Source organism: Saccostrea cucullata, unplaced genomic scaffold (assembly GCF_032062105.1).
Source record: "Saccostrea cucullata isolate Sc308-1 unplaced genomic scaffold, CSIRO_AGI_Scuc_v1 ctg81, whole genome shotgun sequence".
NCBI lineage: Eukaryota > Metazoa > Mollusca > Bivalvia > Ostreida > Ostreidae > Saccostrea > Saccostrea cuccullata.
In genome coordinates this window covers 463,749-490,583 of record NW_026931903.1, presented here as the reverse complement: position 1 = coordinate 490,583, position 26,835 = coordinate 463,749, and the positions used below count along the sequence as shown (strand labels likewise).

The following is a 26,835-nucleotide window of genomic DNA, read 5'->3' as shown; positions in this document are numbered from 1 at the left end:
CATTACAACATTAATTTTTTTTTTCGACCTCCATTTTTTTTTTTTTTGACACCACGAACCATTCCCCAAAGATGTTTATTTGTAAAATGGGTATTTTTGACACTTTAACAGATTTCTTTTAAAAATGAAATGAAATAAAATCTAAAAATCAAAATTCCGATTTGCACATCTACATGACACCACAAATCTCCCCGAAGATGATTAGGCATGAAAATGTATCAATGAAATATAAAAAACGACATACTAGTATATGAGATAATTTGTTGCTCTATACATCAGAAGTGGAAGTGCTTTTTATTTAAAATATGAGTGCGAAGAAATCATAAAAATATGAAAAAATCTTGTCTCGCGAGTGAAAGAAATTTCATATTCAACAATAAAACCTTTTTTCTTTGCCCAGGGCTGTTTTTTCTACTGTGTAATGTTCTAAGCTGTTTCATGATGGTTGAACAATATTTATTTATTACAAATAAGGAAAATTGATAATTCTATAAACATGTACATGTATCAATATAACCATTTGAAGAAACTTATGCAGTTAGGTTTGTGTATTTCTATTGCTTTCTTTTAACAGCCTAGAGAGGAAATTCGTAAGTCGTTCATTTAGGGAAGAAATATATTATAACTAAACAATTGCAAAATTGAAAATGCTATTAACATGTACATGTATCATTTCGATGATTTGGAGAAAATTAATAGTTTTGGTCCTTGCTTCCTCATAATTCGCAAGAAGAAATATTTATAATTCAATACATAAGAAAATATAAAGAGATTTCCCGCACTTTTAATAATTGTTGTGAAAGAATATTACTTCGATATTGTTTTACAATGCGAAAGAATATTTTTTTCCGGTAATAAATTACAGTATATCACTTTTGAAAATATCATAAATACCGGTTATCACTATTAATCAGCATTTTGCTAAGATTTAGTAGGTCCATCAATAAAGCTTACTGTGCAAAAAAAATACAAAATCAAAAGCCGAAAGATAAAGTTCTCAAAAACTAGTCATGCGAATAAAGGAAAATTTTGACACAGTGGCATAAAAAATCTTCACGAGCTTCTCCATTTTCAAGTAGCAGGCTAATAATTACTGTTTCACAAGCTATCATCTCCATACATCAAAAATCTTAAGACTTTTAATTTCATACTATACGCTGTGAAAAGATCTTGAGATGTCGAGGCATCGTGTGGTTCCTATTACGTAGAAACACACCAAGAGTTGCGTTGAAGTTCTCTGAGTTTCTGGCGAGACTGCCAGGAGGAACAGACGTCCTTCTAGAAACAAGAACCTGGAGGAGTCTCAGTGAACATTAAAACTCATGATATAAGTCTGGATTAAAGATCCTCCTTTAATTCTATATCTTCGTCAGATGAGGTGGCGATATAATGAAATATTTCTGACTCCCGACATTAACCAATTTAAGGAATACTAGTTGACGTCGTCTGAAAGCCGGAAGTCACCAGGAGGTAAGATAGCATTATTAACTTTTTTTTTATTTAATTCAATGCAATACTTTTGATATGGTGTATTTTCCCAAAGCTTTTATGATTACTAGTATTTCAAATGATTGGTACTTCCTCATCTAAGTCATAAAAATCATGTTGCATCACCGAAAAGTAAATAAAAATGAATTTTCTAGAGGGATATAGTTATATTTTAATAAATGATTTAACAAAATACCTTTTTATCACAAATACATGTTTGTTTACATATGTTATTTAGCTTTCCTATGAAAGTTTGTCATTCATAGAGACACCCATAGAATTTGACAGGAAATACGTATGCCTTCTGTATCATCTAGAACATTAGCTTTTCTAAGTTTAGGGGTAACCAAATGAAGATAATTGAGAGAGGAATGGTTAAAAAAACAATTGTTATGAGAAGTATTTATGTCATTACCACCTTACTTATCTGTTCTGAAATTAGGTTTGTCACTTTGGTATTGGTATATTGATCTTTGACTTTGTTGATGTATATCTAGTTTACAAGCATGCATGTTACTAATTAACCAACAAATATGCATTCGAGTTACGGAATGCTCACCATGCTTTGTTATAAAAGTGAATGTATTTTCCATCTTTTTAATCCAGTATTTCTGATAAAACTTCAAAATGATTTTAAAATTTGAGTGAAACATAAAGAATATCTGCTGGCAATGTAATTAATACGGATTGATTTTAAAACAAATGGGTGAAACATATGAAGATAACGAACAGTATTCAAGATCAAAAGTCCATAAAACAAAACAAACTGGGAGCAGAGGAAACACGGACCTCCGATTCATCAGAGGTGGGATTAGCTGCCATGGAGGAGTGAGCATCCCCTGCTGACCGGTCACAACCGCCGTGTGCTCCTTGTCATGTTCGAGAAATAACGGGAAAATCCGTTGTCAATTCAGTGTAAAAATAATGGACTAACAATTAGTATGAAATACGTCGGTCAGCATCTGACTTAATGATAAATTGTATTTGTTGACAAGGTTATTGTATCGACCATAGAACGTACGAAATGACGACTTTAAACTATATGCTTGTTTGCTCAATAATTTACCTCGTTTTAGACATTTTCCATACGCAGAATATGCTCATGCGTATCGAATCAACTGGGATACATAAACTCGGTATGCAGGTGATGAAGGTGTATTGCTGCATAAGTAATTAAAGTTGACGAAAGAAAAGCTAAAGTCATCACGTTTATTTTAGAGTTTGGTTGTTAGATTACCATTAACGTCCTTTTCATGTAAAATATCCAAATATGAATCTGATTTATCAGACCCTGTGTAAATCATTATAAAATTAGTTTTTTGCGTGCACTGTGATGCTTTCAAAAATATATATCAATCTTTCCTCTTTTAACATTCAACATAAATCACATAATTTAAGAGAGCCTGAGTACACTTGATTCCCTAGTTTTTTTAGTTTCTTTGTATCTAAAATGATCTATGTAAGGTTTGAAAGTTGTTTTAAAATAGGCATACATTTATATAATTTTTCAGCTTCCTCTAATATTTATTGGTTTTGTAAAAATGGTTTTCTTTTTCATTTTTTTTTACTTCAGAAACATCCAAAAATACATTATACTATCTGTTAAAAAATACCCCCCCCCCCCCAAAAAAAAAAAAATCAACTGTGAAATAGGAACTAATAAATAATAAACATCCCAAATAATTCTTGAATTTAGAAAAACTCGTGAAAAGAAAAGTAAAATACTATGGGGTATGAATTGCTACAGGCAGACATGTTCGTATTTGTTAATAGTTAAGAAGTGTGTTGAAGAGATTTCCACCATCGACACTATTAAGCATTCGCATTTTATTATTACGAGTTTTAATCCATTACTCTGCAATAACGCAGATATTGCCCAAAGATGTAATTAAGATATATAAATGATAACAAGGAATTTTCAGCTCGGTTGTAATAAATAAAAAAAAACTCATATACGTTACACAGCAGGCAGATTAAATTTTTAAAAAAAGCTTAAAGAGGGTTATCCGAATTTACAATGTTTAAATTTGGTAGCAATTAAAATTTTCAAAACAACTATTTCAAGTTAAGTCTATTACCCGATAAATTTGAATTCATCAAAGTTTTGAAAGCATTTTTCATATCAAGTTTTTAATACACATATTCAATATGCTACTGAATCACAGTTGTAAAATCACTTGATAAGAAAAAAAAAACACGAATTGATAATTCACATTTTATTTTTATTAGTATCAAGAAAGGAAAAACAATCAGTCAAAACGAAAGTAAATTTAACAAAACGGGCTTAGTGAAAAATATTGAGATAACGAACAGTATTCAAGATCAAAATTACATAAAACAATACAAAACAGGAGCAGAGCAAACACGGACCTCCAAAACATCAGAGGTTAGATCAGGTGCCATGGAGGAGTGAGCATCCCCTGCTGACCGGTCATTTAAAAGAGAATAAATAGGAGAAAAGATAGAACGGATAAAGAAAAGTATGCCCCATGTCCAACCAATCCCATCTTCATACTAATAAGTTAATGGTAGAGGGATTTCAACAAGCTCCTTTTAAGTCAGCATTTCATACATTTAATGGTCATACAATGGCCTTGTTAGCAAATATGGCATGTCATAGGGTCGTTCTTTGGCTGACCTGTCTCATATTAATCGTAAGACACTTGTTTTAAAAACTGAATTGACCAGTAAAGTTACGTCTACCTAATCAACACAGAGGGGTACACAGCGGTTGTAAGCGGTCAATATGGATAAATAATCCGCCAGGCACCTGGCGAGCTCACTTTTGATCTCCGTCTCACTTTTGCTTAAGAAATATATAGTGGAGAAGTGAGACTGAGATAAAAAATAAGCTCGTCTAAATTTTATGGCCCCCAGGTCTGATCTCACTTCCGGAGTTTCTAGGGCCGTGTTTTGTGCCTTCTTGTATATTTGCTTTGTTGTTTATTCTTGCTTTTTGAGATCGATTATTGTTCGTTGTCTTCATTTTTTTATTTACTCCCATGTCCACATAATACTCTATCTTCATGTCAGTATTGAAAGTATATCCCGTATGTCCACCCAAGCTTACCAACTAGTCAGTGATAACAGGATACATTCTTTTTCCACTCAACCTTATCTTCTACTCCGTTACAAGAGAATATTTTTCTGATCCAACAAACCTATTTCCGTGTCAGCAGTATCTTTATACACTCCTCAGTCCTTACTTGTCACCTCCATGTCCATCCAATCCTATCTACATGTACTAGGTACCCCAAGACCACTAGTTATTGTTGGTGGTATAGTGGAGACCATTAATGTCAACTTAGTCCTTTCTGCTAGTCAGTGGTTACAGGTTCTCAGTAACCCCTGTACACATGTTGATATATATAATAGTCAGTGGTGCTAAGTCGAGAAGACAACCAAGTTAATGATTGCAGTCTGGTGATTAGTATATAACAAAGTTAAATGTCGATCGTGGAAATGTTAAAGAAACATTTACATAGCAATGTTTAACTCGAAATTTAAGACAAAAGAGCAAACTAATGATAGGAGGAGAGTTTATCTTTACCCTTGTTCCTCAGGTGGCCATAACGGTCTGCATGTGTTGTTTTAAACAGTTTAACTTAAAACTTTTGTCATAAAAATACACACAAAACAAGGAAAAAGAAGAAAAAACAAGAAATTTAATGTAAAAATAGAAGTTTCGAAGTCTTATAATTGATTCCATGATTAATATTGAATTTAAAAATTCATAATTATATGCCTCAAAACATCTCACTGTAGGATGTAAAAAAAACATTAGAAATAAAACCAGATGAAGCGATACAGTAGCAAGGTCATGATAAAAGGTATTCATTTCAAATTTCTGGAGCCAAGAGATAAACACTGCAATGTTTTCTGATAAAAAGATAAACAATGGATTTGATCTATAAGCTATTACACCATGGTTATGTAAAGTATAAATATACATCACAGCGGGTTGATTTTCTGCTGACAGGAATATATGTAATCTGAAATAGCAATGGTTGTCGATAACGCCCATAGTACAGAAAGTCAACAATCAAAGCATTCATATCCCCCCTCAGAAAGCATTAACCTGGCGGATCAAAGACTAGATGTACTGTATATAATTGTTTATCACTTGCACTGTAAGAGTGTGAATAGTATACGTAAACTTCTGAGTATGACATGTCTTATTGCTTCTTTCGTAGATGTAAGAAAAAATCTTAAGTGGTGTGAATACAATTGAGTATATATCCAAATTTTCGATTGTAAAATATTTTTTTTTATTTTAAGGGTAGCATGACGACTGTTGAAATAGTTCAGAATTCAATTTTAAGTCTGGTAAAGATTGTTTAAAGGGTACTATTTGGAAAAGCAAAGAAGTTCTTGATATATATAGGAGAACATTAGACATTACAAAATCAAATGACAGAAAGGGTGATCTTTACACTTGAATGAGAACTTTTGTTCGAGTTTACGTTGAACAAAAAAATTATAACTAAACAGTGTTCAATACCGTTTTAGCTCACCTGAGCTGAAAGCTCAAGTGAGCTTTTCTCATCACATTTTGTCGGTAGTCCGTCTGTCCGTCCGTCTAGCTGTCTGTCTGTCTGTAAACTTTTCACATTTTCGATTTCTTCTCAAGCATCACTGGGCCAATTTTAACCAAACTTGTCAAAAAGCAGCCTTGGGTGTGGGGAATTCAAGTTTGTTCAAATGAAGGGCCAAGCCGTCTTCCAAGGGGAGATAATTATGAATTAATGAAAAATTATGGGGCCACAATGGCTGATCAAAGTTTTAAATAGGAATATATAGGAAAAATCTTTTTAAAATCTCCTTCTTCAGAACCATTGGGCCAGGAAAGAAGAAACTCATGTGGAAGCATCCTCAGGTACTGTAGATTCAAATTTCTTCAAATCATGACTCCCGGGGGTATGGTGGGGCCACAATGAAATCAAATTTTTACATAGGAATATATAGAAAAGAAAATCTTCTTCAGAACAGAAAAGTTTTGTTAAATTGACATGGAAGCATCTGCAAGTAGTGAAGATTTAAATTTATTCAAAAAATGTGCGGGAGGGGTGGTGGTGGGTCACAATGGGAGATCGAGTAATATGCTGGGAAAAATCTTTAAAAATCTTCTTTTCAAGTATGGCAAAATGATACATGACTTTTGTATGCTTAATTGATATATTGACATTCTCAAGCTAGTAATAGAAAACAAATCCCCCTCCCCGAAAAGTAAACCTTTCAATAATAAGCTGATTTGTGTTTTTTAACTAGCCCATGTGCTCAGGTGAGCGATGGGCCCATGGGCCTCTTATTAATCATTTATATATATATTTTTTTAATTCGCACAATTTTTATATTTTAAAAAAATTTTGAGAAAATGTCGCATGTTTATTCCTAAACGTGCTTATTCAATTCTTTAAAAGCATTTTCTCTAGAGTCGCGGAGTAAGGCGCTGGTCCGGTTGCGTATCCCACTTCGGGACGAGGAGACCCGTCCTTGAGATGAGACCGTATAAACCTAGGCCCCGTATCACAGTAGGTTTCCTTCACAACGCAATAGCCCTGAACAGAGAAAAATTGGTTTAAATTTGAATCCATCCAGTAGCATATGGTGGCATCTCCATATGAATGAAAATTTCCCGAGAGGAACGGAAATTACAAAAAAAAATATACCAAGAAACATAAATATCAATTTTACAGGATGTAATATAGTTTTAAGATTCTTTATAGTATTCTTATCTGGGTTCAAGAAGTGTAAAACATAGAATTTTGCAGGTACAAGTATACGTCATGGCGAATGCCTTTACGCCATTGACTTAGTAATAAACGAAGAAAGAAACGGGTAAAACATTGTTAGTTTTTAGACAAATTATAAATATTAATTCTTGTCCAAATGTCCCAATAAACAAAGCTTTTTACTTTACTTCAAAGACTAGAGTAAAGAGTGTCAGATATAGAGTTTAACCATTATGGCGGAGTGATCATCCTTAAATGTTTCAAATATACATTAATGATCTCCGTAAACGCAATTAAAGGTTTCACACTAAGCTGCAGAGGTCCTCCCTGGAACGGAAGGGTTTGGTTTAAAATGCTTGATGGCAAGTGATTAGGTTTATAGTCATCTCAGTGGAGCACTCTAATGCGGGGGAGGTCTGTTCTAGAAGCGCATATTGGCAAGGAATTTAACTGAAGCAGGGTTCTGGTATCTTTTTTGTACAAACAGGTGTAAGCTGCCTCTGAGATAAAATGTGGTTAAAACGACGAAAAATGGTTGGAATATAAAAAATGTATTGTAAATTACAGTTTTGTGGCAAAACATTACGATAAATTTCTTTAAACATAGCAGTGATATAAATTGGCTTATGTATCGTCTACGGTTTAAAGAAAACAGGTCAAAATCAAAAGTGCATTGGGTGTAAAAAAAAATATATAATTTTATAAACCAGGTAACTTTAACCTTGAAGAAATCAAAATAGAGGACTATAGTTTAACAATGATTGAATAGCTTTACATTGTGAAACTTTTTTTTAATTGTGTAATAATATAGTGTTACATTTTTGCAATAAATTAAACTGATAATTTTGACTATATCACAAACCCTGGAAACCGTTTGGAAAATTGCCTCCTCTCAAAAATTCAATTCAGCCTTTTGAATACTTCTCTGCACATATAAATATACATTATAACTTACAATAAAACAAAACAAACTATACTAGTTCTAGAAAGGGCGAGAAAGAGAAAATTAAGGAATCTACAAATACTTAGTTTAAGGGGGTTTTTATAAATGTAATTTTTGATTAAAACTTTATATACCTAAAAGAGATGTTTATTGCTTAAGTGTGTTTACAAAAAAGCCTCCCTAAAGCAATCTCGTATTTCCTCAATTAGACATAAGAGGTACTTACACATTGAGAAGAGAAGTTTTACCAGCAGCGTGGAGTGTCATGTAACTTCCTACTTCGTATTTTGGAGTTCATTCCCTACAATATCAGACAAATTGCATTTGTTTTTGTTCAAACTTCCTAGCTGGAGGGTAATTTCCATAACATGCATAAGAATAAATTGTGAATATTTTAAAATTAAGAAATGCGCTAATTCAACTGCATTTAAATCATATATTTCAGCTCATTAAGTTGACCCAGATATTCCATACTGGTGTCATCTATCTACCTCTTAACGGGTCACATCCATTATTGTTCTCAAAGTTACCATTTTCCGTCAGTTCTAAGTATCAAAGAGCCTAACACTTTAATAGTTTGCACTACCATCAATCTCTTGTTTAATGGCCGACCTGTCATTAAGCAGCAGAATTGTAAGGGAGTTAGATACATCTACCTTTCAATAAACAGATAGCAACTAATCCCGGATGTTTTCAGATGTCTTACAAATTGCATTGTTATTTTTGATTCTTGTAAAAGAAATACTAATCGTAATTTTCATAGATAAGTCTCATTTCTGATGTAGTTTTGATGATACTGTTTTCTCTGTTCGAAAGGTATATCCTTTGAAATTTAAACTTGTTATGTTTGTCAGGAGTATATATACTTTTGTATTATCGAAAGTATTTCCCAGAAGGCTCATTCAGGTACTTGTGAGATTCCTCCCCCCCCCCTCAAAATTCAATACCAAATTACTGGACATTTTTTTTAACAAATTATATTTATTACACTTATTAATGTGTACAATACGAAAACATCACGAGCTAAAACCCCCAATCAAAATCGTTTAACCAAAAAAAAAAAAACCACTATACATTACCCCACCCCACTATACAAGAGAGGTGTCATTTAAGGAGAAAATGTGGGATGTTTTTACTATGCAGAGTCAATCCGATAGCATGGACTAAACAGAAATATATGTAGAGATAGTTAATTTTAATAACATTTTAAGAAAAAAAGAGTGTTTTATATATATTAGCAGGAAATTTAATAAATATTGGATTTTTCTCTCTTATAATTTATAGCGGGGTAATTTTTGTGTTGACGATTATTCAATTTTTTTATTGAACACACGATAAATATGTATTAGATATATGATTAAAAAAAGTCAATAATCAGGAGTATATATACTTTTGTACATTTGGTTTTCTTATGCGAAATACATAAAAATTTTTTTTATATATATATACTCATGATATAAGAATCTTTTTAATATTTAAGAAGCTATAATATAGATTGAAGTATATCTTTCTGATCAAAAATCCAAAAATTATTAAAATTTATTTCTAAAATATATTTTTTTTAACAAATTATATTTATTACACTTATTAATGTGTACAATACGAAAACATCACGAGCGTAAAACCCCCAGAATAATCGTTTAACCAAAAAAAAAAAAAACCACTATACATTACCCCACCCCACTATACAAGAGAGGTGTCATTTAAGGAGAAAATGTGGGATTATTACGAGATGCAGAGTCAATCCGATAGCATGGACTAAGACAGAAATATATGTAGAGATAGTTAATTTTAATCAACATTTTAAGAAAATAAATGCATGGTTTTATACCTAGAAATAGCAGCGGGCGTACAACGTAAACAAACTGGAGTGCTTGTGGCATATTTTCTCTCTTATAATTTATAGCGGGGTATTTTTTGTGTTGAGCGATTATTCTGGGTTTTTACGATTTTTTTTTTTTGGCATTGAACACACGATGAATAAGTGTATTAGATATATGTTGTGAAAAAAAGTCCAATAAGCCCTAGGGTTGAATATCGAGGGGGGGGGGGGGTGCCCTGTCCACAAGTACATTTGGTTTTCTTATGCGGGGAAATACATAAAAATTAAGTTTAGAAGACAATACAAATATATATATATACTCATGATATAAGTAATCTTTTTAATATTTAAGAAGCTATAATATAGATTGAAGTATATCTTTCTGATCAAAAATCCAAAAATTATTAAAATTTATTTCTAAAATATATTACACACTTTCTTGCATTGTAATATAATTAAATGACCCATTTGTTATAATTATTTTAAACGATTTCTTCATAGTAAAAACATAATAAAGGGGAGTAATCAAATGTTGAACCCACTTTTGATTGGCTAGTTTGGATCTTGAATTTCGAATTTCGAATCTCGAATTTCGAATCTCGTACTTTGAAACTCGCTTCTGATTGGTTAGTTTGGATCTTGAATCTCGAAACTCGAATTTCGAATCCCGTACTTTAAAACTCGAATCTCGAATGAGCCTTCTGGGCTTTCGTACATTCGAGATTCAAGTTTCGAAATACGAGATTCAAAATTCGAGATTCGAAATTCGAGTTTCGAGATTCAAGTTCCAGATTAACCAATCAAAAGGCTCATTCGAGATTCGAGGTTCGAAATTCGAGATTCGAAATTCGAGTTTCGAGATTCAAAATCCAGATTAACCAATCAAATGCGGGTTCAACACTGATTACTCCCCTTTATTATGTTTAATCTATCAATAAATCTTTTAATATATTTATAACAAATGAGTCATTTGAATAAATTACAATGCAAGAAAGAGTGTTATATATATTAGAAAGAAAGTTAAATAATCATTTGATTTTTGGTCAGCAAGATATACTTCAATTTATATTATGACTTCTTAAATATTAAAAAGAATACATAATCAGGAATATATATATTTTTGCATTGTCTACTATATATAAAGGATTGTTGACATAATAATAAAGTTATAAATAGTGACTAAAGATTAACAAAATCCTTGTAGCCTTGATAAATAAAAACCGAGTATATTTTAGTCTTTGACCATAACGCTATGGTCAGAGACTAAAATATAAAACCATAACGCTATAGTTCTGCAGCTAATTTAGACTAATCTACTGTTTGATATCAGATAAAATGAATGCTGCATTTATTCTGATTCATATTTGCAATCTGTATTGTATATATAATTGTTAACTAGTTCAAGAAATCAAAGCCTTAGATGAAGATAAGTAATTGAAAACTTTATTTTAATGTATTCCCTCTATTAGGAAAACGAGCGCGGTTTTTATTTATCAAGGCTACCTTGCCTTTCAAATTTTTAAAGTAACATTTTCAGTGTCGGGAAAAATTGGCAGGTGTTGCCGGTAGGGGTGGGAATTTTGTTAATCTTTAGACACTATTTATAACTGTATTATTATGTCAGCAACCCTTTATATACAGTAGACAATAAAAAAATATATATATTCCTGATATATGTATTCTATTTAATATTTAAGAAGTCATAATATAAATTGAAGTATATCTTGCTGATCAAAAATCAAATGATTATTTAGCTTTCCTTCTAATATATATAACACTCTTTCTTGCATTGTAATTTATTCAAATGACTCATTTGTTATAAATATATTAAACGATTTATTGATAGATTAAACATAATAAAGGGGAGTAATCAGTGTTGAACCCGCATTTGATTGGTTAATCTGGATTTTGAATCTCGAAACTCGAATTTCGAATCTCGAATTTCGAACCTCGAATCTCGAATGAGCCTTTTGATTGGTTAATCTGGATCTTGAATCTCGAAACTCGAATTTCGAATCTCGAATTTTGAATCTCGTATTTCGAAACTTGAATCTCGAATGAGCCTTCTGGGCTTTCGTACATATGAGTACTGAAAGATCTATTATTTTTCTTACAGACATCAATACCAGTACCATCATAACAATGACTATGTCCATACGGATTTGCTATTTATGCAAAATTTATATAATATTTTCGATACTTTATATACATTCTCATTTTTGATGAGACGTTGGTTTTTATCTAAAATAATGATTTAGGGGTCCATGTTTGCTCTGCTCCTATTTTGTATTGTTTTGTGGACTTTTGATTTTAAATACTGTTCGTTTTCGCCACATGTTTCATCCAATCACGTACAACATAAGATTTACCGGTTATCATAAGTGGTGCAAGAGTTAAAGTTTAAAGGACAAAATAATGTTCCCGTTGATTGGCCTCCATCTGTCCATGGCAAGAGGAACTTCAGGCAAACAGGGATAGAACTACAATATACTGAAATATACGAGTCAAGGTTTTCTAGGAGTCATAACACAGACAGGGTTTTGTGAAAGACATCAGGAATAACTTCGTGTTACTGGTATTATTCTAAAAATAGCATGTAATATTACATAAGATATGTCAGAGAAATTACAAATCTACAGAACGACAACCCCAATAGAATTTTGGGCGAAACTTTTGGCACGTCTATTGCAAATATGATCTTGAAAACTGAGGCTTGATCTAAAGTACAAAATATATATTTTCCCCTCACCCTTTAGTATAAATACCAATAATTGAACATATTATGACATATATGAACGATAATGAACAATATTCAAAATCAGAAATCCGTAAGACAATAAAAAATAGGAGCAGAGCAAACACGGACCTCCAAAAACATCAGAGTTGGGATCAGGTGCCATGGAGGAGTGAGCATCCCCTGCAGACCGGTGTCGCATAATATTTGGTCCGCCTCGTTTAAAGGTTCGGAGGGGACCTAATACGATAACATATAAGGTCCGCCTTTTATAAGAAAAGGTCCGGCCCGTATCAGAAAAGGTCCCCCCACGTTTTATAAACAATGGACTTACAATTGGTATGAAAAACGTCAGTCAGCACTTGACTCAATGATAAACTGTATTTGCTTACAAGGTCATATCGACCATTGAACTTACGAAATGATGCTGATATTCTTGTTTCATCAACTTGTTTGTCAATAATTTATCTCAATACAGAAATTGTTCATACGTATAGCATGCTCTTGCGTATCTAATCAATTGAGATATGACAACTCCCTATGCAGGTGATGAAGGTATATTGCTGCATAAGTAAGGGAAGTTTACGATAGAAAAGTTAAAGCCATCACGTTTATCATAGAGCTTGGTTGTTAGATTACCATTAGTGTCTTTTTCAAGTAAAATATCCAAGTATGAAGCAATCAATCAGTGGGAACAAACTATATAAGTACCGGAAAAGCAAAGGATGTTTATATTGTGACGTTTTTCTGAATTTTTTTATTTGGAGCATGCCAAGGCAGACAATTCGCTCTGATTTTTTTGTTTGAAAATTGTTTCAAAATTAAGTTTTACCGACAGTCCACTTTTTAAAACTTAATTTATATTTCCTACTCCAGGTACAGGAAGGAGGAAGAAAAGCACTATTGTTGCCCGAGCTTATACAATATTTTTTCTCCATAAAAGTTTTTTTTCTATGTTCTGAAAACTGAAATTTAATTAATTTCATTTAAAAAAAAAGAACCATATTTGTATTTGACTTTTTTAGTGTTTTGTTGCTGTTGTTGTGTATTTTAATTAAGATACAAAGTTAATGATATTGCTTTGTAATATCTGAAACATAAGAAAATTACTCCCTTCCTTACCTGCATACGGAGCTTATATATATATATATATATATCAGTTGATTCGATACACAAGAGCATGCTCTAGTTATGAACAATTTCTAAACCGAGATAAATTATTGACAACGAATTTAAGGAAACAAGAATTTCAGCAGTCTCGTTTAAAGTCATGATTTCATAAGTTCTATGGTCGATACAATGACCATGTCAGCAAATACAATTTATCATTGAGTCGAATGCTGACTGACGTTTTTCATACCAATTGTAAGTCCATTATTTATACACTAAATTGACGACGGATTTTCCCGTCATTTTCCGATCATGACAAGGAGCAGACGGCGGCTGAGACTGGTCGGCAGGGGATGCTCACTCCTTCATGGCACCTGATCACACCTCTGATGTTTTGGAGGTCCGTGTTTGCTCTGTTCCTATTTAGTATTGTTTTATGAATCTTTCATCTTAAATACTGTTCGTTATCTCCATATTTTTCATACACAGTCTGTCATAAAACATTCTGATAAAACACTAGCTAAAAATGACTTTCCCTTTAACTTCTTTGCTAAAATGCTCTGCACGGTTAATTTAAGCGTATGTTAATTTTTAGAGAGGTTTTTTTCAAATTAGCTATTATGTCATGAGTTTTTTTATGCTTTACTTTCAAACTGTATGACGTAATGTTATCAAAAAACTAAAATTTTAAATATTATGAAAATTAAGGATATCTTATCCTCAGCCAGGAAGTGGACTCTTTAATTTGTAATTTAATTCAAAATGTCTCAATATGAAGCTTGAAATTAAATCTTTTGATGTAACAATTTTCATTTTATACCTGATTTTCTGAACCTGAGGATCGGACAACCTTAAATAGGGATCGGTATACCAAAAATGGATGTTTGTAGATTGTAGTTGTGGTCAATTTTGTGTATCATAATTCTGCATTTAACTTGTTTTCTCAAAGCATCAGAACCATGCACCAACAGATTGTCTGCTCAATATACATGTGTACAGGGAGAGAGAAGAAGATTGAAGAACTACATTTTTCCATCGGATCACCAAAATTCCTCCTTTAGGACTGAATAGATTTAGCTTAATAAAAAAAATTTGATATTTTAAAGCATTTTGACTTAGTCTTGTTTTATCATTAGGAATGCCGTTTAATTACAAGCAGCTGAATCACGTCAACTCAACTGAATAATAGAACTTTGTTTTATAATGCTTTACCTATTTTCCTTCTCTTTCAGCGATGGAGGGCTCGCTTTGGTTGACGTTAATTGCTACTTGTGTATTACTCAAGTCTTCACATTCCATTTGTAAGTATTGTTTTTTAATCCAACTGTGACATGATAAATGGCGTTGCAGGGAAGCATGTAGACAATGTGAATCATATATAAAAATCTTTACTTTTTATACTCTTACACACCCGACGGCAAACTTTCTTCTCTGAAAATGAATACTTGAGGTCGTATTTAGTTATGAAACTGCGCATACCTCGCTAATCTCGGTTTGTTTTCTGAGCTTAACATTTTTTTTATATTTCATAACACTTCAATGGCATATCTTGAATCTCAAGCTTGTTGCATAATCTTAACATTTATTTCAACCGCATGAAATCTAGAACGATTTTATATCTTACAGACATCTTCTTAGCTTTATACATTTCAAACATATTTGAAATATAATCATTTTTTTTTCTTTTTCATAAACGTCTAGAAATGATATTATTTTTGCCACGAAAGAAACTAGATTTTACATTTATCAAAAAAAGTTTATGAAAAGCTTTTTTTGTTGCAGTTTTTGTATTTTTATATGTACATATAATGTATTTCAAATCTTATGGTAAAAGAGAAGTTTCCAATTATCTTTTATTATTATGACTTGGTATAAATATTTTTCAGCTTTACGAAGAAAGTTTTTGATTCTCGTTTACTTACATAAAACATTTTATATAAATTTTTCAATACAGAATCAAAAATAAATTGTCAAAGATGCTTTATTTTATACTTTCTAGAAATAATATTTCCAGATTCTTATATCAATTCAAATAAATTAATTGTGAGTTTCAGGAAAGATGCATATCAAAATAGTACTCTGGATTCGAGACACGTTTGGTAATCAAGAGACCTTGATCTCCGATCCTTTAATCGTTGAAAATATCATTTATCATTAAAACAGCAACTGCTGTTTACTTGATATTTTCTTTCCGTATCCCTCACATTTTATTTATTTTTGTGTTTGTAATTGCTTCATCTTAGATATAAAGATATGGTAAAATTCGGTAACGGCTGATTAGAAATATTTACATACCTGCAAGTAGTCAAGAGATAAGCCCAGCGTATGATTACAACATCGAGACGATAAAAGAATATATATCTACATCAAAACGTCTCATTATACAATTTTTTCTGGGTGGCACAAGATCAAGTTTTAAAGCATTTATATCTCCTTTCAGAAATAAGTTAAATTTTATTTGCAATTCACGTAACGACTTCCAATCCATTATTGTAAAATTAAAATTTTCAAAAGTTTAGCCTTTAAATATACATACCAGTAAGAACCCCACAGTACAGTTAAAGATTGTGAAACGGAGGTGTAAGTCAAAAGAATGGTTTAATAAGATAGTAAAACTGACTAATCTTTGTAATCGAAACATGATAAATTAGAAACTTTACCAATGAAAAAAAATATTGTAAAATAGACATGTATAAGATACGGAAATGGTAACTGCTGCTGTTAATTAAACAAAGTCTTATCAAGGTTCGTATTAATAAATCAGCTAATTTTTAGCTGGTAAATGACCCTTAGTCGTAGATGAATTGTTTAAGTCTATGAAAAACGCAACGAAGTTACAAACAAAGGGAAATGACTATTTAGCAAACCCTCTTCAATATTATTTTAGTGTCAACATAGATTTAATGCCAAAAAATGTGGAAAACATACATGAAAAAGATGATTGATAGCTTATCAATAGACTTGTTTATAAACAGAAATATTGTGCATTAATGTAAACTTTTAAACTTTCTTTTTCCAGCTGATTATGAAGGTAAGTCCGTTGTGAACTTGAGCTTCTTTAACTTTTTAAACTTAACTTACTGAGTGAGGTTTTCAAAACTTTTATGTCTTGATTTTGATTAAAAAAGATTTTTAATATCCCGTTATTATTTTGTTTTGGAATATGTAAAGCAAATAATTATCTTTTTGCATTAAGAAAAAGGGTGTGTGAACAAGAAAAATGACCAAAACATTCTTTTTACCCAACAGAAGGACTTCCCTTTGACTTAGGTTGCAGTGAACCTATGGATATAGTGCTTTTACTTGATACAACTATAAACAATTCAACACAAAATGACGAGTTCAAAAAGTTTCTATTAGATTTAGTCGAAGATTTTCATATTGACTCTGGAACTGCCAGGGTAGCCTTTGTATCATTCAGTTCCAGTCCAGTGCTACATTTTAGACTTGATAAATACTCTTCTAAAGCGGACATCAAGTCGGCCATAGAATCTGCAGTTTTTACGCCAGGAGAGAGAAACTTTGCAGATGCGTTCGATTTACTTCGGAGGCAGGTATTCTTTGCGCCTTATGGCGATAGACCGGATGCACCAAATGTTATCCTTTTGATAACAACAGGAAATTCTGAGAGAAAAAAATATGAAGCATCGCAACAAATACAGTTTTTAAAAGACCAAAACAGCATACTGGTGGTATCGAAAGGGGTAAAGGACATGACAGAAATTCACTCTTTTGCCAGCGTCCCTTATTTGGAGAATACTTATGAACTCACACAATCGGAGAATATTAGTTTAATCAAAGACCTAGCGTATGTTGGAATTTGCTCAAGTGAGTTTTTATATAGTCAGTAATTTTTAACATTTTTATCAAACTGTTTAATCAAGCTATGTTTTTACAATGGATTTCTTCTACATCCCTTTTTTTATTTTCTGAACATTTAGTGAAAATGACAAGTTGACAATGATCGTGTTTCTATTTATAGTAACTACTACTTATAATTATGATAATGAGGATATAGAAGGGTCTGCAGTAACTGCCACAGGTATATTTTGAAAGAAAAATAATGTAGGCATGTCCCCATGTGCTGATTGTAGCTAGATTCCCTTTAAACCTTTGTAGATTATTCCTATTTTTCCTTTTGCTTTCTCATATGTGTTTGACCTCTTTCCTAATTTCCCAGCTGATGTTTGCCCTTAGAGAAATCTAATCTGCATGTTTTGGATGATTTTCAGGAACCCATCTGGCGTTTCTTTCTCCCATAGAAGGTTAGTTCCAAACCCTTCTGATTATGTAGCTTTTTATACATCTTTAAAAATCCACTGTAATTTTAGGAAATATTCATTAGAATTACACTTACAATGGTTTTTTAAGCGGTGATTAACGATTTCCGAAATAGCTATTTAGAGATAAAAATCCGTCTCATTTATGTTCTAATTAAACCCGTATTATTGCATGTGCTTAGAATTTTAATAAATACGTTTGGAAAAATTAAACAAACCTCAATATCATTTATATATATATCAATATTAGTTTATAAATTTGATAGTTAGTTCACTTACAAATAACATTTAGTCATATACTCTATGATTAATAGCTACATTTATTCTTTTGGTGAGGAACCGAATTTGTAAATTTTGAAAATTATTACTTTTTATATTTGTTTCCTATCCTAATGATGAAAGACGGAGATATGATTTAACATCATTTATACTAGAAAGATATACTAATAAATTAAATTCATATCCCATTTTAGGAAGTAATAAAACGGATTTAACTCTGCTTCTCCATTACTCTGACACCACAGCTGAGAGTGATTTCAATTTAATGGTACAGTTCTTGCAAAATCTGATATCTAATGCAGACGTTAATAATGATGACGTCAGAGTAGCTTTTCTTGTTTACGGCATGGGAACAACCACCATATTTGATTTTAATGATTACAGACAAAACAAGAAAAAGCTTTTGAATGCACTGAATATAGATTTTAGCAGCTGGGGTTCTAAAGAAGCGAATTTAGCTGGTGCTTTAGATGTCGTTCGCACGTCAATTTTTCTGGAAGCTTCAGGTGATCGCTTGGATGTTCCAAATACGCTTGTGGTAATCACGAACGATAACTCTGATAGCAAATATGTCCCTGCATTTCCCCAAAGTGTAGCTGAAATGAAGAACTGCGGAGTTACAATGATTGGAGTGGGCTTGAATCTATACAATAAGGATGAAGTGAATGCGCTCTCTGATTCTCATACCTTTAGTTTCATTTTGAACGATGCTTCTCAGCTCGCTGTTGTCTTGCAAGAAATCCAAAATAGACTTCCTTCACGTGCGTCATTTTATTTTTTTTTTTTGGCTTTTCTATATCTTTTGTGCTATCTTCATTTGAATCTTAATAAGATTGTCTCATTTCAATGTGATGTTCAATTTGAATACCTCTCCTTTCTTTAATAAAATGTCATTTTATTAACAGTATCAATTCATTCGAAATTTTTCCTTTTTTAGTGAATAAAATTGTAAGCACGACACCAAGCATCGTTTATGAAGGTAAGCAAAGCGAGGGTGAAATAAATGACGTTTCTATGTTTACGTCAATAAGGGTTCTTGGGTAGTTTTCTTTTTCTAACCTTTCAGAATCAACATCTGACATACAAATTACAGACGGTATTGATAGTAAGTATATAGAAGAAGAGGATGAGGAATTTGCTTGTAGCCGTTTGACATAAATATTTAACAAGGCATTGTAACGGAGAGGAAACATACCCCCTTGTTTTTTTCTCTTAATATAATTCAGATAATTTATTATGCGAATTTCTATTATGTCATATATGACATGATAAGAAACGATACAAGAAGAATATTGCAAAAAAACTTGTCCTATTCGTCTAGACGACTAGACATTTACAAAGACTTTGGAAGATCAATGTCGGTGATAATGAAGTTTCCATTGCTTTAAATTTTAATATGTAGATGTTGATTCACATATATTAAAATATATAATGACTATGTGAAATAAATCATAATTCTTTTGATGTACATGTATATTGAAATCTTCGCTTTCCTAACTAGTTTCATCTCCGTTGCCGGTCTTTTAGTCAAATCTGATTGTGAGTCTGAAAAAAGTAAACTGAAACGAATATTTATGACAGTTTATAGTGAAAAAAAATAGATGTCATGTATTTACTTATAATTTACACTGAATTTCATTCTTTATTGCATGTTTCTCTGAAATGCATGCATGCATGATTTGTATTTCTATAACATTCTCAGCTTCTATGATTCATGTCGTCAGTTTAATTTTTTAAAGATAAAAGTCAATGTATTTTTATACCCACACTGTGTATATAATTAACATGATCTAATGAAACTTCCGTGTTAATCGTCAAAGTGGTTCGTCTTTGAATGTGCTTCGTTACAATTGTAAAAAATAAAATAAAAACTCGTCTTGCTTTAAAAAAAAATAAAGCTTTGCAAAGTTTATTATATAACAAATCATTTGCTTAATCATTCATTTGCAAAATATGATAATAAATAAGCAATGTAATACCTTTGCCTTCATTGTTTAATAATGAAATCTTTAATGAGAAATTCTGAACATCTTAGGAGGTTTTTCTATTACATATATTAAGTATTTTATACTGTAATAGCTCATATATATATTCTTGAATTTCTATTTTGTAAACATAAAGTAAAGAATAGACTGAAACATAGATATTGCATGGTTCTGATGTTTGATTCCTAAATATACATTTCTTTCATGAGTGGCAAATAATTGAAAAAAAATCTAAAACCTATGAAAAGGATAAAACACCTAGAAGAGTTATAGATATACTTTTAGAGCCAGTAAGATAAAAAAAAAAGTTTTAAATTTTACGATTAATAATGTTCATAAACTGTATAGACTCTTCTAAAAAAGATAATATAAGGACCCTATTTGCCACTCATAATTTCTCTCTGTTATGATGACTGTCACCTTCCATATTTCTATGAAGTATTCTTTATCACGGCATGGGGTGTTTGAAAAAAAACTTAACAAGGAGGGCGTTATAATATTCCTATATATTTATATACCTTTATGTCTGGATATGCAATCTTATTTTAAAAGTGCATCGTTATAACGAGTTATATTTCAATAGCATTTCACACAAAAATATATTAAAAATCTTAGTTCATCTTAAAGTTATTGAAACTTTAAATTTTTGGGTGGGTTTGATTGACACAACCTTGCACTCTCACAAATATTGCTTTTATTCTTAATACTTAGTAAAAGTGGCAATCTTGTTGTGCATTAATGAAAAATATTAAGACTTTAATCCAGAAAAATATTTATATTCAGAGTAGAAATGTTAGAAAGCAAACCCCCTTCACAAGTATCCTCATTCCGCGCTAAGTGTTGTGTACAGAGTTTAGCAAATTGATCACACCCGTGAAACGTACACAGTTTTTTTTTTCAAACAGGGCACGAGCTCTGTTATCGTTGATGTTAACGATTCACCGGATGCGTTCAATTGTTAACGTCTGCTCATCACACTGCACGGACTGACAATATACTGTGTGTATGTATTGCTTTCGAATATTTCTACTCTGAATTTTCTGGATTATAGTTTTAATAATTTTCATTTATACACAACAAGATTGCCAAAAAAGAATAAAATTAAAGGATGTATTCGCTTTAACAAAAGAATTTGCCCCGGAAAAAACTCATAAAAATCAATTCTCTCTACATTTTTAAATTTGTATTTGATACTTCAAATTTATTATTTACAACTTTACTTCCATATTTCTATTTTGTCCATAAAAGCATTGATTTTTGCTTTATCAAGTCCTTCAGGGCAGGCCTGGGGTGTTTTTGATAGGTTAGGATGTAGTAAATTAGAAATTTTTTTAGCGGCACCCTTGCCCTGGGGTCGACTTCACAAAAAACCTACCAAAAATAAGGAAACCTGACATCACCTGCTTGAAATTTATGCCACTATTATAGTCAGACTAGTATTTATAAACTTCTTTTTGCACCTTGAATATTTCTTTTTATACCATTATATACCTTTATGTTTGGATATGCAATCTTATTAAACATGTCTGTATTTCTTTTTCTTGTTATAAAATCTTTTGCCCCTTCAAAAGTATGCATAAAACGCATTGAAAAGAAATATTAAATGTACTCATTTTTCATGAACGCATTGTATAATTGTGCATTCGGAAAATATTTAATTACATGAATTGGATGCTCACATGGTTATAAACGTAAAATGCAAGTAATTTTAAAGTCACAAATACCATGTATGAAAGTGTTGTGAATAGTTTAACATGCACAGGTTTTACTTCTAGATATATTTTTAATGAAATTTATTGCTAACTGAAGTAATTTTATTTTTCTCTCTCTTTGCAGGTAACGATAAAGCAGATGTAGCTGTTGTATTTCACGCAAGTCATAAAACGAAAGCAAAGGATTTTAAACACAAATTGCTGAACTTTATATCAAATCTCTTTGCAAAAGCTCGAATAGATTCTGGAGAAGTTAGGGTTGCCTTAGTTAATTATGGTGCGTCGGGAAAGATTCTATTTAACTTTAACAAATACTTAAAAAAGTCAGACTTGCGGAAAGCCATTAGAAAAAGCAACCCAAAAGTTAGAAACAGCAACGCTAACTTAGGTGATGCCTTACACTTAGTAAGAACACAATTGTTTACCAAGCAAGAGGGTTCGAGAACAGAGGAAGGGGTTCCTACTGCCATTATCCTTATAACTGATATGGCGTCATCAAAGTCAGCATATTCCGTCCAAGACGAGGCTAATAGGTTAAAAAGAGATTCTAAAACGTCGATTTTCACGATTGGAATGGAAAAAGCCGATCGGAAGGAGCTGCAGACAATTTCAAGTAGTCCAACAGGAAATTATTTCCAGTCAGTTACACAGTATAAAGACCTCATTTCAAATAGTGATATCTTGGCAAATGTTGTTAACGGAATTAGGGCACGTAAGTTTAAAACTAAAATCTAAATGTATATCAAAATAAATGAAAAAGACAGTCAGAACATTTAAAGCATATAAGCCTGTCATTTTAAATCAGTGTTATTTGATAAAATTACTTAAAATACAGTTCAAGGTCGTAAATCCACGAAGACAACTCACGCCACCTCAGCCCCTGGACTAAACACAGGTTTGTACGTAAATTGGTAAGTCCACATAAAATTGATTATCAGATTCTCATGTATTCCTCACATATATAATGGATGGAGAAGCTGGGAAAGAAAATCTGATCCAATAGAGAGACTAGGAATACAAATTATTATTTTGATCGAACCAATATAATATTGTGAATATTCAGTACAAGTCATAATTATCTTAGTTTGATTTAAAAAGGAAAAGCAATTGAGATAACTGAATTCAGTGTCAATATAGTTAACTTACACAAAGAAAAAACAAATAGGCATCGGGTTACTTTTTTGACAAAGAATCTGGAATTGAAATTGTTTCAAATACAAATTTTATAGGAAAAAAGGGGGGTATAAAAGTTCAATTCATCAAAGGCACTGTTACACTACTATCACTACATTAGTTCAATTAATGAAAAGTTATGAAATAAAACGGATGATCAACATAGAATGAGAATCACACTATTGATTTTATGTGGCCTAACTTACTGTTCAATATATATGGTACATGAATTAAACAATTGAAGATTTCATTGCATGAAGCTGTAATCAAATGTCCAACAATATTGGTACTATGAATGCTGAGTATTCTAATTGCTTCATTTTTAAAACTCATGTGCACAAGGGCATCTTTTGTCGTTATTGCTGCATGTACGTTTTCTTATTTTAGCACAAATAAATAAAAGATTATAGATCTATTAAACATGTATATATAACAAGCAACGAATTGATCTTTGTAAAAAATCGTGGAACGTTTTCATCTTGTTATGAGTTTCAAATTCATTTACATTTATTTTAACTGTTTGTGCACGCTCAAACTAGCAAAGTCCTCTTTAATATCTGCATGAAAAATGCACTATATATTTAAAGGAATAGAACCTTTGCGAACGAATTATCTCATAGAAATATAAGTTCTTCCGTAAATAGCCTTTGCTTAAGATATGCTTTTCGTAACAAGGATAGTAGGAACGATGCAAATAGAATATGAATAGGCGAATGGAGAGAATGAATTTCTATCTAGGTGTCTGCGCCTGCTCCTAGTATCCGAATCCTTCCGGTCTTGCTATATTGCTCTAGCATTTTTAGGGTAAGTCAGAAAAATTTAAGAAATATTTAAGAATTTATATATAAAAAAGAAATTAAATTTATTATCTAGTATTAATGTGCTTTAAACAGTTAAATAAGTTGTTATCAATTATACAACAATTTAAAGGAAGTACTATCAATTATTTATCAACGTTACTTTGATTTTTGTGTACCGTAGAAGAAGCGCTGAATTCTTTTCGAAATTTGGAGAATTTTAAGACAGCTAATAACCAGATTCTAATAATAACAGATTTTTTTCTTCAGAGGTGAGCTTAATGATGGTGACATCTTTTCCGTAATTGATAACAGCGACGTCAGTTCTGTGTCTGGGCAGGTCTGGGTATTGTACAATGCTTGCCATAAAAGGTAGCAGGTGCTTGTTAAAGTCCTTTGGTTTCGTTGTTCCATACGATTGAAATAAAATTGCTAGATTTACATTCGGCGCTGGCCAAGGCTCTAAAAAGCAAAATGTTGTATTTGAAACTTATTTAACTTAGACGCTGACTCTAAAGAACTTCAACTGAACACTTTGAACAAAATCGGTCAAAATAAAGGTATAACTGCTTTATTCATTCTTTATGTTTTTGATGAAGGTTACGATTTGAATCTTGATTTATAATTAGATTTCTTTTCTATTTTCCTCTAGATGATTCCATTGCAGATATTGCAGTCGTTTTACATGCATCAACTAGAGTTAACAAAAGGAACTTTAAGAGACAGTTTTTGAAATACGTGATCAAACTTGTTAAAAGAGCAAAAATTAGTCCGAACGGAGTGCGAGTCGCTTTAATTGTCTATGGAGATATACCAACAGTAGTTTTTAACTTCGGAGATCACCTTAGTAAGAAAAGCCTTATTAAGGGAATCAAAAAAACTCCAAAGAAACTGAGATTTGACTCTGCCAACTTGGGAAAAGCTGTTGCAAAAGCAAGAGAACTTTTCCTTCAGGAAAAGGCCAGGAAGATCATGATTATATTAACCGACATGAATCCCACAGGAAATCATTCTGTCCTTCAATCGGAAATTAGTGATGCAAAACACGAAGGAATCGAAGTCACCATCATTCCAGTTGCTCTCAAAGATAAGGCAGTACTTGAAAGCATTGCAAGTAGACCGCTTGAAAAGTATTTCTATGATGTGAAATCGTATAAAGATTTACAAATCTACAAAAAGAGTGGAAAACCTGTTGTGCGAAATATTCGGCTCTGTAAGTATATCTTTTAACGATTCTTAAATGTTTAGCTGTGCATAATATCGAATGTCTTGCGATTACAGAGTGACAAAGGGGAAAATCAGAAAATTGTAAAAGTAAATCAATACTTTGCTATATTTTATAGGTTTAGACTTCATAGCAAAACAATTTTGGGAGAGGAAGTGATCTATTAACTTCTATTTTATAAGAGCCCAAATATTGAAACTCCTTGTGAGACCAAGAGATATCTGTAATGTTGACCCATTTCTGATAATTTTTTACACTGTGGTAAAAATAACAGCTTAATCTTCTTTCACAATATGAAAATAAATTTTAATCTGATGTTTTTATTATTGTTTTAGTTCAAAAAAAGAAAAAAGGTGAGCGAAAGAAGTCCATTAGTACCACACCATATAGTACTCCATGGCCAACCGCATGGAAAATTATATCTGATCAAAACATTGAAGCATCAAATTTGCAAGTCTCTGCAACTGATGCATCTACTTCGGTGAAAAATAGAATTAATGAATCCACTTCTATAGCATCGAATTTTGGAAACGCAACCACTGAAGGAATATATCCTACATTTTCCGGCCCTGAAAATGTAACAGAAGTTAAGACTTCAATCATTGTCGATTCCAACACAAATATCCAGACAGAAGTAACACAAGATAACCTTTTACCAACAGGTAGAACCGAGATCAGTGCTCAGACACACGTCACAACTACAACTTCGCCATTGTCTAATGCACGCATTACTGAATCTTCTGAAAGTACAAGAAGAGAAAACTTTGAATACACCTCTCAAAGTACACTCCAACGTCCGTCCTCAACACGCGATGTTTCAAAGACTGTGAGAACAGTTTCACAAGATATTGATGACACATCTACCTCAGCTTCTCCAGAGGTCCATGTCACAACTGAATTTCAAAAAGAAATAAATGAATCCTCAACGAAATGGAATGTCATCAGTGGAAGTGATAAAATCTCAAAAGAAAAAGCCATAAATTTTACTAACGAAATATTGGATAACAGGATATATGACAATATTAAAGAAACGTTCCCCAGAGAGACTTCTACAACTGCAATCCCTATACAATTCTCTTCTCTCAAAACTACAACTTTAACCACTACTACTGAATCTATATATAATATTATAACAACAAAAAGTAGTGAATTTAGTAGTACCAGTGATAACAGGTTTGATTCTTTGTTAGAAAGGACAGTTTCTTCACAAATAGAAAGGGATATATATACAAGAACAGGTGGTAGTGCTTTTGAACGTACTGGTAAGTATATCAATAACTTGTTATTTTGTTCTTCATATCAGGACACTCCTTTCAACCGGTTTGTTTACAGTGTTCTCCTAATTTTCAGCTTGTTTTATATTTGGGACTGAATTGTCCCACCCTTCTGGCACTAACCGTCAAAATGCGAAAATCAGATTTCACAACCTTACCGAAAAACTGGTCGCATCAATAGGGCGAGCTGTTGAGGATGGAAATATGTGTGAATTACTAAAAACAGTTAATGATACTTGGGAAACGTTTTCTAACAGCTCGACATCAAACCTTTTTGAATT

At 31.9% G+C, this 26,835-nt stretch overlaps 1 protein-coding gene across 1 annotated transcript in view; it reads left to right on the top strand.

The window, feature by feature from the left end:
* Positions 1–1,150: 1,150 nt before the first annotated feature.
* LOC134233990 (uncharacterized) overlaps positions 1,151–26,835 on the top strand; it is a 79,238-nt gene continuing 53,553 nt past the window's right edge. Inside the window, 10 exon segments of the mRNA XM_062716049.1 lie at positions 1,151–1,470; positions 15,062–15,130; positions 16,849–16,860; positions 17,082–17,657; positions 18,062–18,094; positions 18,583–19,149; positions 19,326–19,367; positions 19,455–19,493; positions 22,210–22,797; positions 22,921–22,980. Coding sequence (XP_062572033.1) covers positions 15,064–15,130; positions 16,849–16,860; positions 17,082–17,657; positions 18,062–18,094; positions 18,583–19,149; positions 19,326–19,367; positions 19,455–19,493; positions 22,210–22,797; positions 22,921–22,980 — 1,984 coding nt within the window. The 5' untranslated portion in view covers positions 1,151–1,470; positions 15,062–15,063.